Source organism: Antennarius striatus, chromosome 13 (assembly GCF_040054535.1).
Source record: "Antennarius striatus isolate MH-2024 chromosome 13, ASM4005453v1, whole genome shotgun sequence".
Lineage (NCBI taxonomy): Eukaryota > Metazoa > Chordata > Actinopteri > Lophiiformes > Antennariidae > Antennarius > Antennarius striatus.
The window spans coordinates 12,098,363-12,113,957 of record NC_090788.1 but is presented as its reverse complement, the minus strand read 5'-3'; the positions used below and the strand labels follow the sequence as shown (position 1 = coordinate 12,113,957).

General features: G+C 41.4%; 1 protein-coding gene across 2 annotated transcripts in view; it reads left to right on the top strand.

Moving 5' to 3' along the window:
- stk32a (serine/threonine kinase 32A) overlaps positions 1–14,897 on the top strand; it is a 68,991-nt gene extending 54,094 nt beyond the window's left edge. For both annotated transcript variants that reach the window (XM_068331613.1, XM_068331614.1), the window contains 7 exons: positions 1,162–1,251; positions 2,689–2,792; positions 6,392–6,508; positions 8,276–8,401; positions 9,470–9,592; positions 13,274–13,338; positions 14,536–14,897. In XM_068331613.1, the coding sequence (XP_068187714.1) occupies positions 1,162–1,251; positions 2,689–2,792; positions 6,392–6,508; positions 8,276–8,401; positions 9,470–9,592; positions 13,274–13,338; positions 14,536–14,653 (743 nt within the window). In that variant the 3' untranslated portion in view covers positions 14,654–14,897. The remainder of the gene's footprint in view (positions 1–1,161; positions 1,252–2,688; positions 2,793–6,391; positions 6,509–8,275; positions 8,402–9,469; positions 9,593–13,273; positions 13,339–14,535) is intronic.
- Positions 14,898–15,595: the final 698 nt, after the last annotated feature.

Below are 15,595 nucleotides of genomic sequence, written 5' to 3'. Positions count from 1 at the left end.
TGGAGCGCATTCACACAAGCAATACGCAAACGTGAAACAAAGGAGACCTCCCTCAAAGCCTAGCATAACATGACCTCATTCGTGCTAACCGACAAAAAGAAAAAAGATCAAATGTGAGCCCAATTTATGTACGTTGTAGCTAGATACGGTAGGTTCAGCATGCACACACGTGTTGGAGCACGCACACACGCAAACGCGAAATCAAGCAGTACTACTAATTAGCCAAACCATACCAAAGGTCCGGTATGGTTGGGAGTGATCCTTGAATGAGGATCAGTCTCGAGGCAAAGCAACATCTGTACTGACCGTCATTGCTAAAACAGGCTGGAGTGAAGTGGTTCCATGCACAAACATATGTGCAGGTGATGTAACCGGCACGTATCCATTAAAAATGAAATGCAACCACGCTCTCTTCTGTTCTTCTTTGGATGGGATGAAAAATAAACACTGGCGTTGATTTGCACAATCAAAAACTGAGCAACTTTCATGCCTCCCTCTCACGGACGCCATCTCGCGTCCGATGTAAAGAACTCCATCTTGGGGATGGCCACGCCCTTGAGCATGTCAAACCAATCCGTATTGTCCAATACTCTGTCCAATTGCACAGAGTGTCTAGTCTGACGTCAAGAACGGGGAATCTAGCACGATATGATCGGTTTGAGACATTCAGGGCCATGACTTCCTAAAACTCCAAATATCTATTGATGCAGGGAGCGTTTGTTTACCAGATTCTTGGTCGGGTTAGGGAGGACCACTATGTATATGTAGAGACCTGAAAAAGTGTGATTTTCATAATAGAGCCCCTTTAAGTATGTCATACTCCATTTATAAAGTCATAATGAATGTATATATCAATTAAATGTAAGAGTGATGTAAAAGTTTTAAGGTCACAAGGTTGTATACAGAAAAATTCATAATTTCATTGGATTGTGTCATATATTAAAATTGTTTTCCTCTATATTTCTGCATATCTAACACTGCTATATGTGGGAAGTCATGACATCAGAGGGGAAAGCTTGAAGTTGATCCTTTAATGTTTACAGGATAACTGGGAACAATAAAAGCTCTATGGTTCGGCAGCTCAAAGCTGTCTTGCGGTTTTTACAGCTGCCACAAGTAAATTTGTATTAAACATATACTCTGCATCACTTTCTTTAACAGGGCACGTCCATCTCACAGATTTCAACATTGCAGCAATTGTAAAAGAAGACCTAAAAGCAAATTCCATTGCTGGGACCAAGCCATATATGGGTAAGAGAATTCACTTTTTGACCAGTGCTTGATAAAAAATTTGTATATATTGTTCGTATTTTGTATATTGTATGATCCCTATTTGTTATTACCGGTAGTTAATCTTTATCTGGTGACTTTATATAAAATGTAATTTAATAAACAAAAAGTAAGAACACTTCACAAACACCCCCTAAAATCAAGAACCAGCTAACGTAAAGAGCAATTAATATGGACTAAAGTTGTCTGGAATGTATGTCTAAAAAGTATTTGAAGTAATTACTTTGTTTGAAAATGCTGAGACATCCATCTATTTGTGTCTTTCTAGAGCTTAAATTACAATCTATAGTGTCAGGGAATTCTTCCTGCTAAATGGGTTGCTAATTCTCAGAAGAATTAAAAGTTACAGATACGGTGTGATCAGTCATTCCTCTTTAATATATACCGGTATGGGGAGCAGAGCACTCGAGAGTGATGCTCCCACAGTTGTTACAGCAAATTGTTCCTTTATACCTGTTTCAAGCCCATACCATCAACAGATTTATATTTTACAACACACAAATGCTCACTTTCTAGTTTCCCAGACTTCCTCGCTTCTAGCCCCCCTTGCACTCCAGGAAGGGTCATCACCTGTTAGGGTCAGTGACATGCCCCTAACTGTATTTACTCAGGCCCAAATCATGCCAATCCCAAATAGCACAATGACTCTGAGAAATTCAATGCAAACATTTCGCACAATAGTACTTATGTTGCACACATGTGACCTATTCCTTTGATTTTGGTGTATTAATCCCAAACATGGGTGTAACTATTTGAAAAGAAGAAATTTTATCTTTGGAAACCAACATATTAAATTTTCAGCATCACTGGAGGCATTCTCTGTGTAGCTCTTAAGTTTAATAGCGAGGATATGAATTTGGCTCCTGGGGCATCAGATAGGTGGTAACAGGATTACAGGAGAGTGGGACTGACAAGGCATCATAGTTGTGTATGTGCAGGCATGTGCCTTGTTTTCAACCTTACATAAGAGTATGCTGATAAGACAGAACAATTCTATGGCCATATGTGATTAAGTTCTAGGTGAATAGTCTGATACTCTGTAAAGAAAAAAAGCACTCTTTGTTTCAGAGGCTTCAGGAAATGAATTCCTTTTTTTATCCTCGACAAGATAGCAGAGCAAGCTGTCATTGTTGACAGGAGCATGGTACGCTTTTATTGCAGAGATTTTATCACCTCTTAAAGACAAAAAAAAAAAAAACTACAAGGATGCTTGTGCAAAGTGAAACAGACAAAGAAAACATCATTCTCCCTACCCCAAGAATCTGTTATAAATGATTGACATATGAATGGGTCCCCAATCAAAAATGTTCCTAATAAAACATGGAAGAGAATAAAAAAAACTGACTACAAAATTGTTTAATAATTAATTTTCTTGTACAATATTTTGCTGTCTAACAGCTCCTGAGCTTTTTAACACCTTTGAGGGGTCCCACCCTGGCTACTCCTTCTCTGTGGATTGGTGGTCACTGGGTATCACAGCATATGAACTGCTAAGAGGACAGGTAAGTCTGTTTATCTATATGTAGTCTGCCTGGCATACTCCTACTGCAGTGAAACATTTAAGAGAGATTATCTGAAGTCCTGTCTATAGAAAACTAGAAAAGCAATTACAGGTAGTCGTCAGCTTACGACCGCGATTGGTCCCGACAGATTGGTCGTAAATCGACTGTTAAGTAAAAATTCAATCTGTTTTCTCACCTATTGTGACCCACAAGGTAGGGTGGAGGTGTGGCGTTGAGGACAGAAGAGCGTGGGAGTGGAGGGCGCGGGAGACACGAGGGAGCGTGGGGAGGTGGCGTCTCTTTGATCATTTTCTCTAGATATCATACTATTCCATATTTTTACGTTTGTCAGGTTCAAGTCAAACAATCAATACTGCACTACAATACAATTAGTTTATTATGTGAAAGCATACAAAATGAAAAACAATGTAGTGTTGAAATACCAAAATGCAAAGACAGTAAAATACAAAAACTTAGTGGCTGCTGGCATCACTGGTGCTGGTGCTTGGCTGTGGGTCGTCCGGATCATCAGCTGGGGCAGCGTGTGGGTTGGTGGGAGCTGGAGACCATCTTTTCATAAACATCGTGAGCTTTGTCTGAATTGTTCGTTTCTTTTTCTCCTCATAGATTTCACGATATGGACGGAAAGCGTCGTTTGCCATCCGTTCAATCCTTGCAAATCTTTCTATGTTTGGGTCCATTTCTTCAAAGTGTGCAAGGAGTTTATTTAACAGGGAAAAGCCTTCTGACAAGCCTTTGGTGGTGAACATTTTTTCTGGTTCCTCCTCTTCTTTCTCTGCTTCTCTTCTCTCTTATTCTTCCACTCTTTCCTCTTCCAGTGCGATCAGTTCTTCTTTCGTAAGTTCTCCTGATTCTTTGTCTAGCAACTCCTCGATATCTTCCACTTCACACTCCAAGGAGAGGTTTTTTGCCAGTTTCACTATTTTTTCCCGAATCTGATCAAGTTCTTCGTCACTTTCAAATCCAGCAGAAGAGTTCACATAACGCTTGACATGGTTTTTCCATACGCCATTCATACATTTGTCCGTCACAGCCTCCCAAGCAGTAGCAATATTCTTGATACACTTCAGAATGTTTTACTGTTTCCAAAATCTCACAGCCATAGTTCTAGGTCTGCATCCATAGCAGTTATGGCTTGTGCAAAGGTGGTACGGAGATAGTTTGCCTTGAATGCAGCAATTGAACCCTGATCCATGGGTTGGATAAGTGGAGTTGTATTGGGAGGCAGAAAAATCACTTTTACATCCGGATGGAGATCAGATAAGTGAGGTGGATGTCCAGGTGCATTGTCGAGGAGCAGCAAAATCTTGAAAGGAATTCCGTTCTCCAAACAGTATTCTCGCGCTTGAGGAATGAAACAATTCATAAACCAATCCTCAAACCATGGCTGGGTCATCCATGCCTTCCTGTTAGCACGATATGAAACTGGCAAAGTGTGCTTGTTTACATTCTTGAAGGCACGTGGGTTTTCTGAGTGATAAATTAAGAAAGGCTTAAGCTTAAACCCTTTGACATTCCCGCCGAGCAGCAAAGTCAGCCTTAACTTATAGGCTTTAAATCCCGGCATGCTTTTGGCTTCCTTATGGATGTAAGTGCATTCTGGCATTCGTTTCCAGAACAACCCAGTTTCATCGACATTGAAGATTTGTTCTCGAAGATACTCCTCTTCTTTAATCAGTTCAAGACTGGCGGCAAACTCACGTGCTCCTTTCTCGTCTGCACTCGCTGCTTCTCCGGTCACTCGAACATTATGCAGCTGGAATCTTTTCTTAAATCTTTTGAACCACCCAGTACTAACCACAAAATTTTGACTGTAGTCTTCTCCAGCACGTTCCTTCAAAGTCCGAAATAAACTTCTAGCCTTCGTCCGCACAGTAAAAAGGCTTAATGGAGTCCGTTTTTGAATCTGATCTTCCATCCAAATGTGCAGTAATTTTTCCATTTCATGGATGGGCCCAGTGCGTTGTTTTGTAATTACTGTTGAGTGGATAGATGCAGAACCTTTCATAGCTTCACGGATCCTATCTTTGTCTTTCAAAATTGTTGACACAGTAGAGTGTGATAACTTCCAAGTCACGTGCGATCACATTCACTTTTTTTCCTCCTTCGTGCTGTTTTATCACCATCATCATCATTCGGGGCGGCAGTGGCTCAGTGGTAAAGCGGGCGGTAGAGCGGGTCGTCCTATGATTTAAGATCGGCGGTTCGATTCCCGCTCCCGCCCCCCCCCAAAAATACCCGGAGGTGAGCTAACAGTGGGAGGTGTCAGCTCATCTCCGGAGCACTGCCGAGGCACCCTTGAGCAAGGTGCCGTCCCCTTTACAAATTGCTCATTTGAGGCGCACCAAGAAGGAGCTGCCTGCCACTCTACCTCCCCCCTGCATGCCTACAGGCCCCCTTGTGTGTGTGTGTGATACAGGGGCCTGTACTCACAAATATGTATGCATGCGTTTGTAATCACTAGCTAGAGTGTGCTTTCTTAATTTCCCTTCGGGGATCAAACCAGTATATAAAATTAAAAAAAAATTAAATTAAAAAAAATCATTTTTGTGTCCAGATCGATGGCCCGTCTTGCCTTCTTGGCAGCCTGAGGAGATGATGAAAACAATTTCCACTTGGTAGACATCTTGGGGGTATAAAAACAAGGAAGAAGTGTGCTGCACTGTACTGGGCTGGGCTACTGATCTCACAGTGTGACTGAACAGTGTGTGTGCGGCATGGTGACTGAAGAGAGCGCGGGAGTCTCAGAGCGTGAGTACTGTGGCAGGAGGGAATGCCTGCGTTGCCTGGACATTGTGGTCGTAAAGTCGGTCGGTCATAAGTCGCATAGGTTGGAAGTCGACGACTACCTGTAATCATAGTTGTGTCTTAATATAATATTCTTTTTGCAAATAAACATCATCTACCCAAACAATAAATCAATAATTGAATTACTTCAGTTTGTTAATGAGAATTACATGTGTCAACGGTGATGTGACCTTTTCATGCTGAGACAGCTCTTTTATTAGGAATTCATTGCTGATGAAAGGGAGCACATAATCTTTCATGCTGGCTCCAACAAAGGCAGGACTTGTTCCAACAGTACGTTGACAGATACTCCCCTTTCTACCAGTAATTTCCTCTGTTCTACCTTCTTAACAAAGGTAGAACAGCAGACTTTATAGCACTATGCTTGATGATCTCCCTCACGGCTAGCACTACTTCCTGCACACTGCAAGGTGAACTGGCACCTACCTTGATGTCATGCCTCTTTTACAGTGAGGTGAGGCCCCCAGAAGTCTTGATGGCATCTGATTGGCCAACCAGCCAAGGCCTGGTGGCAAAAAAGCATACTAAACGGACAAAAATACAAGTTAAGACTAACTAATTGTATCAAAGAATTTCACATGAAAGAGAAAGAAACAGAAAAACTACCCACATTTTGCCACTTCAATCTCTTTTCTCTCACAAGAAGAAGAAGAAATGTATTCTCAGGAGATGAGCACAATGAGAGGTGAACAAGAGAAAGACAACAGTGAAGCAGGATCTATATGACCATAATTAAAGTAACTTTTTTTTTTAACCTCTCCTTTCCTTAGAGACCATATGTGATGAGATCCAGTACCCCAGCTAATGAGATCCTTCAGACATTCCACAAGGTCCATCCCAGCTACCCAGCAGCCTGGTGTTTGGAGATGAAGTCTCTTCTCAGAAAGGTAAATGACTGCACATGCATATTGCACGAATGTTGCAATAAGCAATATGTAGGGGCGGCAGTGGCTCAGCGTTAGAGCAGATGTCTCGTAGACAGATCGCCCCAGCCATCGACGGATCGAGTCCCGCTCCCGCCATGATGTCACCAGGAGTGTGAGCTGACGGTAGAAGGTGTCAGCTCACCTCCCATCCACTGCCGAGGCGCCCTTGAGCAAGGCGCCGCCCCCTGTACAAGCTGATCAATTTCGGGTGCGTTCTGAAGCCGGGGATCAATAAAGTATACTTCCATTAATCTAACCTGTTTACAATACCTCTCTCATATACCCTTGACAAGAAAACCAACATAGATAGTAAAGATAATGTAATGCATGAGGAGTAATATAAATACTGGAAAAGAAAAAGCAGTTTCAGGAAGAGCCATCCAATCAGATCAGTGATTAAACAATGCTGACATTCTGTATGAAATGAATGTTTTCAAAGCCTTACAGCTGAAGGTTGCGATTTTGTCATACATAGAAAGAAAGAGACAACCTGATGCGTATCTGTCTAGCTTTTCTGTGTGTCTGCTTTGGTATTTTGTCAATTTTCCTGTGAATTCCCTGCCCCCTAATGAGCTGGCATCTCATCCAGGCTGTACCCCAGCTCTTGCTAGTTGCCACCCGAGATACAGAAGGAGTTCAGTGGCTACAGAAAACCCTCGTGGGTCACAGTTCTACTACGGATGAGGTCATCACAATCGTTTCGGATGGATGGATGTGAAGCTTTATAATGGGTACTAGTTACCTATTTTCACAAACACCTAGCAGCACTCATACAGTTTATACGTGTAATTACTGTCAGTCCTCAAAAAGAAGAATCTCTACTTGGTCAAAAGGCTCATATTAAACACAACCTCAAAAGAGTGCAAACAGATGTGTCACGTGGGGCGGAATATGGACCCAAGTGCAGGACACCAAAAGCAAATCTTCCTTCCATGATTTATTAACAAACGTAAAAATTCTCCAGACAGACAAGAAACTAAGAATCAGGACAGACTACCTGGAACCAAACATGAGCAATGAACCAGCTCTGAGCTCTCATTGAGCCAGGCTTAAAAAGCCTTAGAGTCATTAGCTCAAAACAAGTTCAGGTGAGATGATCACTATGGTGTGTGGATGAGTCTCAGGTGTGGAGCCGCGGCTCCACCCACCAGCTTGGCCTCTCCCTGCCACACAGCAACACTGCCACGCCGAACCGTGACAAGATGAGCACATACCTTGTCACTTTCTAAATAATACAAAAGTAATTTAACAGGAATTTATCTCTAATTGACTGTCTAAGATCTATTGTGTTTGCAGTGTTAAAGCTAACAGACACACAGTTGATGGACAATTAAGGGATTTGTCATGGCAGCAATCCACTGCAGTCAAACTGTCTTATGCTCAGACTTCATTGGCATTCTAGTTGCATAAATCTCAATGTGGGAGCGAAAAGGGGAGTGTACAGCATATGATGATGCGACACAGAGAGAGAGGGCAGGAGGGAGACGCAGAGAAACATAGAATTATAGGGACAGAGTTCCTACTTTGGTATAACCATCCTTCATCGTTCACACTTCGGTCCCTTCATCCTCTCTTGTTTGCCCCTACTAACTTCCACCCTTTTGTCCTTGTGTCCTTATTCTAAGGTACTCCATTTGATTATGTTCTAGCATCTTAGCAGCACTCTAACTTTTAAGCCGTGCCTCCCTTTTGACAATTTTTTCATCTTTAATCCTTTTGTCTCTTCAGTTGCTGTGTATAGATGTCCAGAAGCGCATTTCCTGCCTGGCAGAACTGCAGGATCTGGACTTTATGTCAGATGTCAACTGGGATGCTGTGCTGAGCAAGCAGGTTCCACCAGGCTTTATTCCTAATGTGAGTATAACATAAAAACTGAACACTGTCGCACTGTGTTACCAAAGAATTGCTGACATCTGAATATAATTGACAGGTTTTTGATGTATTTTATTAGAGCATTACTATTTTTATACCAAATTTACTCTGAAAAAATAAAGAAAAACACAACCCAGTGATTTAAAAAGAAGGACACAGACAAAAATGAGGATGTCGTATTCAAAATTATTTACGTCTTTGTCAGATTAGTGCCTTTGGCAATATACTGTAGCCACCACATGGCTGTCCTACACTTCATCACTCCACCATTCTCTCCAGTGCAGCTGTATAGGCGTGTGTGTGTGTGTGTGTGTGTGTGTGTGTGTGTGTGTGTGTGTGTGTGTGTGTGTGTGCGTGTGCGTGTGTGTTCAGGCCTATATGTATATTAAAAAAATGCATATGCATATGTTGAGCGAAAATTAATTTTATCATTGATGGATAAATAAAGGATTGTTGTTGGTGTTCTTCTCCTTCTTCTTCATTTTCTTTATATAATTTTTGGAATATCTGGTGTCAAAAAAATGTCCTATGCACTTTAGTTGATGGTCAACTCAATCTTGTAAATTTCCTGATATAATGAACTGATTTTTAAATTGTATTTCTTCTTATTGGTTTTTAGTATTTTTGAAGCACTTTAGCACTTTCATCGAATGTATCATTTTCAAATGTTTCTCAGTTGTCCAAAAGCCCAAAGTCTAAACACAGTCATTTTATCTCAACATTTACCAAATGAGAACTCAAACACCTTCAGTGACCATTCATCAACAATTAAAGCTATTTATGTTTGTCAGTTGCACTAAACCAATGATAAAGGAATTTAAAAAACTATCCACAGTGGCAACTACTGCCACTGCTTTGTATCAGCAATGAAAAGAAGAAAGAATGACTAATTCTTTAAGTCAGCAGTGCTTTGAGTATCTCCAAGAACAGGGTTTGTCTCTTATGCTTTCATGTGTGCCATCCTAATCGGATGCTGCTACTTCAACCTTGATTATTCATGTTTGCATTTTGTGTGTGTGCATGTGTGTGTGTCTGTCTGTCTGTCTGCAGAAGCGGAGACTGAACTGTGACCCAACTTTTGAACTGGAGGAAATGATCCTTGAGTCCAAACCACTTCACAAGAAGAAAAAAAGGCTCGCTAGAAAAACCAAGGAGTCTGGTGGATCTCCACAGGTAAGGTTAAACAAAATACAAACATTCACCGACCCAGAGTTTTTCACAATAAGTTTTTGAAATTTATGTTGGTGAATCCTCTCCTTATCTTTTGATGTCTTCCCAGTGGCATAAATTGGTCAAGTTACTGTACATGTCACAGGCTGTGTTCAGACTGGCAGCCAAAATGCAATTTTTAGCCCATCTTGATTGGAAGCAGATTGTTCTTTTTTAGTCTAAACAGTCACATACCACAAGAAATCAGATTTTTGCGGGACGGATTGAAACCACATTCGGGAGCATTTGGACCAGGGCTCGAAATTGCGACCATTTTGGTCACATATACGCCTAATTTTTTTTTTTTTTTTTTTTTTATCAGTGCGACTATTAAATATATTTGGGAGCACCAGTGCGACTGGGGGAAAAAATCTGGTGCGCCTTTTTTTTCCTCTTCTCTCTCGCTCTTTCTCTCTCTCCATAGAGCAGGGGTCACCAAATGGCGGACCGTGATGGTTCTGTCCGGACCCGTAACCACTCCATGATAAATTCACGAGAGTAGATTTTCTTGGCGCATTTTTACTTGCAGTTCGCGGCTACAGACGGCGGGCGCTGCTCCTCCAGTTAATACGGTAATAGCGCCACTCAGTTCAGCCAATCAGATCGTTTGTCTACCCTGCGTTGTCAGCGTACCAGGAAGTGAAACAGCTCTCTACCGCTGTGAGTTTACCGCTACAGCGGAGCACAGAAGAAGGGAGACAGCATAGCTCCAAACGAAGGGAGGTTAATGAGGAAAACTGCTGGTGAACAATGAATGGATGAAATTTATGTTTATTCCTCCGTCAGGCAGTTCAAAACCATTTTACCTCATATGGTCTGAACACGTAGCATGAATTAAAAGTGGTAACATGAAGCACCACGATGAAACAAAGCATAGAGCTTTTGCACAGAATTATCTCCTGAAGTCCGAGCTGAGGCCAAAATGACCGAGAAAAATGCAAACGAATGTTCACTAAAGGCATGGTGGAGTTTGGGGCAACATAAAACATCTTTTAGTGATGGGACAGTTGTGAATGAGTGCTTAAAAGCTGCTGTTGACATTTTGTTTGGGGGAAAACAGAAAGATGAGATGTGTGGAAAAACTCCCAATGTCAGCTTCAACAGCAACCAGAAAATCAGAAATATTAACATCTTGAAGCAGCTATTCAGAGAGCGCCATGCATGTCTGTGGCCATTGATGAGTTGTAGTTTTTGTGTGTGTCAGGTTCCTTCACAAAGATAAGGAGCTCTTTGCTGAGTGTAACACCACTATGAAACACACACAAGGGGAGAGGACATACAAGCAGCGATAAAAGATGCTGATCAAGTCCAGTGGTCTCTTTCACCAACATTACAGAGACCACCACAAGGTGACCACCACGAGGTGTGCACAGGAACACCTTGTGTACAAGGTTACTTGTTTACAAGTAAATTACTGGCAGGCCACATGCCCCTTTCTCTCGTGAAGAAAGTTCTGTTTGCATTCTCCCCCTGAAAGAGCCAGTTTTTATTCATGCTTTCTTAACATGTTAATGTTTTTTTACTTGAAGTGTAGGCCTTCAGTTCTTTAGGCTTGGATGTCTTTAATTTACAAGAAAAGGGATTATTCAGCTCTTTTTGCACTTTATTTTTCAATTCTGAGGTTTGTGTGTTCTTCAATCTAACATAAAGGCTTAAAATTTATTTGGCTGGGTTCTCTTTTATTTATGGTGAGGTAAAAGCTTGCTGTAAATTGAAAATTGATAATAAATGAAAATGTAGATATAGTGTCCGGCTATAAGACACAAACTGGACTTGGGGTCGGATCTTTTACTAAGAGGAAATTTTTCTAACCGGACCTCAATGACTTTTAATTGAATACCCCTGGTGTTGAGAAGAAGTATACTTTATTAATCCCCGCAGGGAAATTACATAGAGGGTCCTCCTGAGGAGAACTTTGTTGCTGGACCTTCATTGAAAAGGTGGATGAGAAAGGGAGTGAGAGCCAGGAGACCCAACTAATGTTACAAACATGTTTACAAAAGTGTTGACGATTCTGTGAATAAAATACATATATTGTCTGTACGCCTTGCTTTTGGGGAGGTGCTCCTAAAGTCTTTGCTGGTGCTACTAACTTCTAAATTTGGGAGCACCAGTGCTACCAAGAAAAAAAAGTTAATTTCAAGGCCTGATTTGGACAGATGTGTTTTGGTATCCAAACACACCAATCGGTTTTGACTGTCTGTGACGTCACGCTACGCAAAACAAGAGCCAATGTGCACTACGGATCGTGGAGGACACCTCCGCCCCGACATCGTTGCTACGGTAACCTGTCAGATCGGCCAGTAATGTGGCCCAGTCTGAACAGACCAAAATACCACACTTGTTAAAAACAGTGTGGACAGTCAGACCAAAAAATCAGATATGAAAGGGAATCTGATCGGGATCGGTTTTGCCTGCAGTCTTTTTGTCTTATGTTGTCTGGAGAACACCTAAAAATGTGAAGGACCCATTTTGGAGCTCTGTCTTTCTTCACTTTGACAAAAGTAAGCCAGTTGCTGGCTGTAAGACTGAAGGCTGACAATTTTCATATTTCATTACACTGTCCACATGAATCAGCTGACGTCCTCTGGGTGTTCATGAAAAATAGACAACAAACCAGTTAGAGGTTAATATGATCTCCAGAGGAGTGATATACCCCCCCCCCCACACACACACACACACACACACACAGTCATAATGGAATTCCGTTGGATAGTTATTTCTGGTCTAGTGCAGCAGTGGGACCTGATGAATGCAGTCATTTTTCTTTTAATGCACATAGTGGAAAAGACAAAAGGACACCCCCCCCCTCAAAAAAAAAGAAATCAGGACTAATTTAGGATGGCAAAATTTGATATTTTAAATCCTATTATTAGAGGAGCAGTTTTACTGTTTTGTGTCATTTGTGTGGTCTAGCCTCCAGAACACATTGCTTGTCACCTATTGGAAATCAGAGCCGGCCCAAAAAACACATTTTTGTACAACTAAGCAGCTGTACAAAAAATGACCTGCCTTTATTTGTGTATATGAGTTATATCTCACTGCATAGCCAGACAATTGTCATCCTTTAGCCCAGTCAGACAAACAAAGTGCATTCTATTATAAGGAAACAGCTGTATTTCAGGGAAATTTTTATTGCATTTATGTAAGGTATGATAAGACCCAGAGTAAAGGGAGACATTTAATTGTTTTTATACTGTAGTGGCCAGTCATAACTAAAACATAACATATAATTATTTTGATGTAATTGTTTTAGTGAAGTTCTACCAAAACCAGTCATCATATTCAGCTGAATTTCCTTGACTAAAAAACTAAATGACCTTGTATTAAAAGTAAGATTGAGAATGTTGTCTTTTCCTGAATAAGTTTCATGAAGGTAACTGAAATATCAAACATTACTTCAGGTTGTCCCACTTTCTAGTTTTTTACAAAAACAGCTTCCATGTCAGCGCTAATGAGAACAATGTGGCATGTCAGAGCCGGATGATTTGATAGTCACCACATTGCATGAGTACAGAGAAGAAAGTAACATGAGACAAGCAGTGTGTACTGTTGATTGATCATCAGTGTGTGAGTCTGTGGAAATCTGCAGAATTACCAGTGATGGTCACCAAGTTGCTTTTGTTCTTTTTGCTCCCCCTGTAGAATTGCCAGTTACAGCAGAGACTGGAAAATGTTCAGAGAGACTTTATCGTCTTCAACAGAGAGAAGTAAGAGCCTTAATTTTCTACCTTTCATTGTCTACAGTCAGTCTCTAGTTTTATTGCATAATCTTATTGAATGGAAGTCAGACATTTTAAAATGTATTTTTTTTCTCAGTACAGTATTCTTGTGGTTGGAAAAAAGGGTTGAGTTCAACAAACAGAGAAATAACAGGAAACAAAGGTCAACACCCAAACTAATATGGACAGTTGTAAATAATAAACTAAATAATCCCTCCATCCATCCATCCATCCATCCATTTTCTTCCGCTTTATCCGCCGCAGCGGGTCACGGGGAGCTGGAGCCTATCCCAGTTGGTATAGGGCACGAGGTGGGGGACACTCTAGGCATGACGCCAGTGCGCCACGGAGCCACACACAAAAACAGACAACCTCACACACACACACACACACACACACTCCTACGGACAATTTGGGACCGGCATATTAACCTGGAGCGCATGTTTTTGGAAGGTGGGAAAGTTCAGAGAGAACCCACACAGACACGAGGAGAACATGCAAACTCCACACAGAGCGGGACTCGAACCCGGAACCGCCTTGTTGTGCGGCGACAGCGCTACCTACTGGGCCACCGTGCCGCCCTCAATTTTATTTGTATAGCACAAATTCAAAAAGAACAAATTTGCCTCTGAATACTTAATAATCTGTTATTTTTAGCACCTAATGTTCTTGCCATTTTTTTTCACATAAAGTTAAACAAAGTTAATTGCGGTGAGAGTGTGTGTCTGTGTGTGTGTGTGTGTGTGTGTGTGTCTGTGTCTGTGTGTGTGTGTGTCCGTGTGTGTGTGTGTGTGTGTGTGTGTGTGCGTGTGCGTGTTGCAAAAAGTCAACTGGACTTGAAATAAAAGATTAGTCATGCACTACAATTTTGTAATGTCCTAGGATTAAAATTCTTTATTTGGAGGCCTTTAATAGGTATGAGATTAAAATGCGATTAATTAGATCAATTAATCACAAATCCTGTAATTAATTAGATTAATTTCCTTAATCGCCTGACAGCACTAGTGGATACTAAAAGTTAACTGGACTTGTAATAAAAGCTTGAACATGTTTTACCTCTCGTCCAAGAGGCTTGCTCAGTTCTGAACTGAAGAACAACACAGCTCAAACAGTGTTGTTTTTTATATGGTAATTCTCTGTGATGCTATTGTTCTGTATTCATAACAGCTAATATTTGCTCCACAGGTCAAGGAAGATGGTGGTGGAGTCAGAATCATCTGAGCTGTCCATTACGGAGAGAAACAAGGCAATAGAGGACGGACAGAATAACAATGTTCAACCAGCTGCCTACTTATCAGGATAGGTGTCCTGACCTGAGAGCCCTTCTTCATCCCTTATTATTCACACTTTCCCACAGCTTGTAGTTCAGCTGCGTTTCCATCTAATGTTCTAACTGCACAGATACCCAGATCTTGTCTGAAATGTTCCTGTCCCGCTTTCCAAACACCAAGAATGAATGTAGGCAGTCTCATTCATTTCATGCTCCCATACATCGCTCTGGTTCTCTGAAGTATGCAGGAATGTGAAATTGCCGGAATGACAGAGACAGGGCCTGAGGTGGTCAAATCGGAATAAAGGTTTTTCATGCTGCTTCTGTCTTGGATGCGATTTGTTTGACCTAAGCAAAGTACAGGTTTATTTAAATTTAAATTATGGATTGCCAGTTCTACAAGAGAATGGACATATTAAGAAATTACATTAGTATAGTACTTGGTTTGACAGCATATACCGTATTTTCCGCACTATAAGGCGCAGCTAAAAGCCTAAAATTTTCTCATAAACCCGTAGTGCGCCTCATAATCCAGTGCATCGTATATATGGATTAATATTCATATTAATATTGGTTAAAAACATTGATCGCTGAAAAAAAGCTGCCAGTCTGGCTGCCAGTCATGCCGTACTCCGCCACCAGAGTAGCGCCCTCACAAGGCACTCGGGGCCCATGCCCCCTAACAACGGTAGTCAAGGGGCGTCACCGAAGTCCCGGCTCTGACTGAGCTGCTCTCAGACGGTAGAGCAGACTGTAGGAGCACCGGTGATTACGTAGCAAAACATAAGGAACTTTCAACAATTCTATTAATAAAGTTTGACTGACTGACTGATCTCTGATCTGATTGTATGCTAGGTTGGACAGTAAGGAGGGAGAGACTGATCTATACCGGTTGGCAAGACAGAGAGACAGAGATGGGAAGGACGTGCAGCAGGTTAGGGTGATTAAGGATAGGGATGGAAGTCTATTGACAGG